At 43.7% G+C, this 3,308-nt stretch overlaps 1 protein-coding gene across 1 annotated transcript in view; it reads right to left on the minus strand.

The window, feature by feature from the left end:
* The window catches only part of LOC101862775 (gamma-butyrobetaine dioxygenase), a gene marked incomplete at both ends in the record, with an annotated part of 21,869 nt that overhangs the window by 14,922 nt on the left and 3,639 nt on the right, over window positions 1–3,308 (minus strand). Inside the window, 1 exon segment of the mRNA XM_013091295.1 lies at window positions 2,416–2,480. Coding sequence (XP_012946749.1) covers window positions 2,416–2,480 — 65 coding nt within the window.

Below are 3,308 nucleotides of genomic sequence, written 5' to 3' on the forward strand. Positions count from 1 at the left end.
GGGGGGAGAAGGGGTTGGAATATCTTTATTGAGAAGCGTCCAAATCAGCCAGTTGTGTACAGAACTATTTTGAAAACTTTCTGACAGTGAAACTGTGCTATTGCTCGAATGCGTAGCAATGCCGTGATGTCTATGGATTGACTTTGTAAACAAGAACCTGCATCTGGTTGGCCCAAAATGTTTGATGTATTTGGTGAGCTACTAGTTTGGGGGGATTAATCAACTTTTCGACGTGTTTCTTAACCATTTAGTTGGGTAGAAAGCTTGGCTAGGATGAATAGGGGTTAGGAGATTATCATGGGAAGGGGAGAGGGGCTTGCGACGCAACAGAAATGCAGACGTAATTAGAAAACCCTGACTGAAATATTTGTACGCTCCTTCTGATGCTTTTTAGATTACTTGGGATGTTCCAATGACGCCTGCCAAAGTAAGACTAGTGCGAGAAAGATACGACATTCTAGCAAACAGACCAATATGAGATTCAAATAGACACACGGAGGTACTTATAATAATAACTTCCCCACCCAGGTATCGAACTCATGTCTGAGGGTGGTTGGCGGGTACTCTGGTGTGGTTGGCTCCTTCTTTCCTATCAAACAACTATCATCCTTATTCTTTTTTATGTTTGTTTCTCTCTTGTAACACCTCTTATCTTCAGGCGCTCATATAACCTTATGCAGTTGCGAGCACCGTAAAACCTTTACTTAAAAAAAAAAAAACTCACGTCTTCACGGTGCAAGGGTAAAGAGCCTAACTGGAACAACACAGGCGCCGATACAGATATAGCCCAGATGTAGATCTAATAGGAAAGATTTACGGCTGAAAGGCTCGTCCTTATCTACTCTCTGAGAATATAAATTTAATGGGGTCTGAGTTCTCACAGATAACAACATGGCCGTCTGGGAATATAGAAACATCTGTGGACGGGTCACGTAATCACAGCCTGCGCCCTGTCCCCACGCGTGTCCTTGTGGTAGGCAAACACACAGAGACCTATCAGTGCTGCAGCCCACTTCTAAGTACTACAAAACCGGTTCCGGCGCGTGTCTTGTGGTAGGCAAACACACAGAGACCTATCAGTAATGTAGCCCACCTTCACGTTTTACAAAACCGGGCAGTACAAAAGAAAAGAATATTTTGAGTAAAACTATGACCTAAAGTAAACGTGATGTTCGCAAAATAAAAGTCAAGGACAGAAGCACACACCAGATGACGTCAGTGTTTTCGTTGTCGCATGATTTTCTGTTAACAGTGAAAGTGACATTCACAGAGACTCAATGTCAGACTTTTCACCGTCTGTCAGAGTACGACGCTGGCATCGAGTACATCGAACATCAAGTGGACACGGTTTCTTTTAAACCGTCTAGACGTTTCCGCGTAAGTCTCGAAAGGTTCTCACTGTCTATTGCACTGCGTTGGTTCTTGCCTTCAACGCTCAGCTTCCAAGAGTAGGCACAAACAGCTCTGTTCTTCTACATGGGTGACGTCACTGCCATGAGCTCTAGTACAATATCTCCTTCGGGTCCTTCAGCCTACCACGAGACACCACAACAGGTTCAGACATGGCTCTGACTTTATTCCCGGATAGACATAGCTCGTGCCTGGTAATAGACTATCGTTGATAAGCTGGGGTCTGCTGGTAGTTTGGTTGGGGGTACTGTGTTGGGTTTTTTTTTGGGGGGGGGGGTTTTTTTTTTGGGGGGGGGGTCATTTATTTAAAAATAAATACTTTTGGACATAAAACTGACTAAGACAAGCAGGGGGTCGCGGCAGTGCAGAAACGTGACAGGTCTGTGTGACCGGTGCAATCTAGATCTGTGACCGGTACAAACCAGATCTGTGACTGGTTCAGGGCAGATCTATTCCTTGGTGCCGCCGGCGACGTTCACATGACCATAGACTGTAAAGTCTGCCCAAAGAACTCGGCCAACTGTCTGTTATCTTCCTGGTTCAACGGCCGAGCGAATTTTGTTCCGTCGCTTGAAGGGGGAAAAGACTTCTTCCATGTAGATTTCACGGCAACAGAAACGTGACAACTTCTAACAGCAGCAAGAACAACCACTACCGCCACCCTTATCTAAACCAGTACCACCACTATCCCCATCATCATTATCATAACCACCACCACCATCACCACCATATCACCATCACCAAAACCAACAACACCAACATCAGCATCAAAACCTACACTACCAACACCATCACCACCACACAAGTACAACCACCAGCTCAACCACCACAACCACCATCACTACCACAACAACGACTAAGACAACAACAACAACAACAACAACAACAACAACAACAACAACAAACCAACAACAACAACAACAAACCAACAACGACAACAACAATTACATTAAAAAAACTAACTAACAGAAACAATTACATGAAATCTACACAAGAGACACTCACCAAATGTTCATTGTAGAGTCCTCTTGTCTTGAGATTGGCCAGGTAGGGACGACCATCTGCTTCAGCTGTGGATGCAAGGCACAGGAGGATTGGCGGGGACTCTTAGGCCAGATTATACAACTGTTTGTTTCCTAACTGTTGAGCCAGATTATACAACTGTTTGTTTCCTCCTGTTGAGACAAATTATACAACTGTTAATATTCCTAACCCTTGGACCAGATTATACAAATGTTTGTTTCCTAATCCTTGAGACAAAATATACAACTGTTTGTTTCCTTATCGTTGAGCCAGATTATACAACTGTTGAGCCAGATTATACAACGGAAGAGCCAGATTATACAACGGATGAGCCAGATTATACAACGGATGAGCCTGATTATACAACTGTTGAGCCAGATTATACAACTGATGAGCCAGATTATACAACTGATGAGCCAGATTATACAAAAGTTGATTTCCTAACTGTTGGGCCAGGTTTTACAGCTGTTTGTTTCTTAACGCTTGGGCTGGATTATACAACTGTTTGTTCCCTAACCCTTGAGCTAGATTATAGAACTGTTTGTTCCCTAACCCTTGAGCTAGATTATAGAACTGCTCGTTTCCTAACTCTTATGACAGACTGAGTGGGATGTTTTAGGCACTTTAGGCAGATTATGTCGAGGAGTATTTCTATAAACTTTCTTTATCGTCAGACACTGTGCACAAATACAAATAAGCATTTCTTGACACTCTTGATGAGTTATCGTATACACTTTGTGCATATTGGGAGAGGGGTAGTAAGTCTCTCTCTCTCTCTCTCTCTCTCTCTCTCTCTCTCTCTCTCTCTCTCTCTCTCTCTCTCTCTCTCTCTCTCTCTCTCTCTCTCTCTCTCTCTTTCCCCCTCAAGCTCGCTC

The sequence above is a fragment of the Aplysia californica genome, unplaced genomic scaffold (assembly GCF_000002075.1).
Source record: "Aplysia californica isolate F4 #8 unplaced genomic scaffold, AplCal3.0 scaffold00031, whole genome shotgun sequence".
In the NCBI taxonomy this organism is placed as follows: domain Eukaryota; kingdom Metazoa; phylum Mollusca; class Gastropoda; order Aplysiida; family Aplysiidae; genus Aplysia; species Aplysia californica.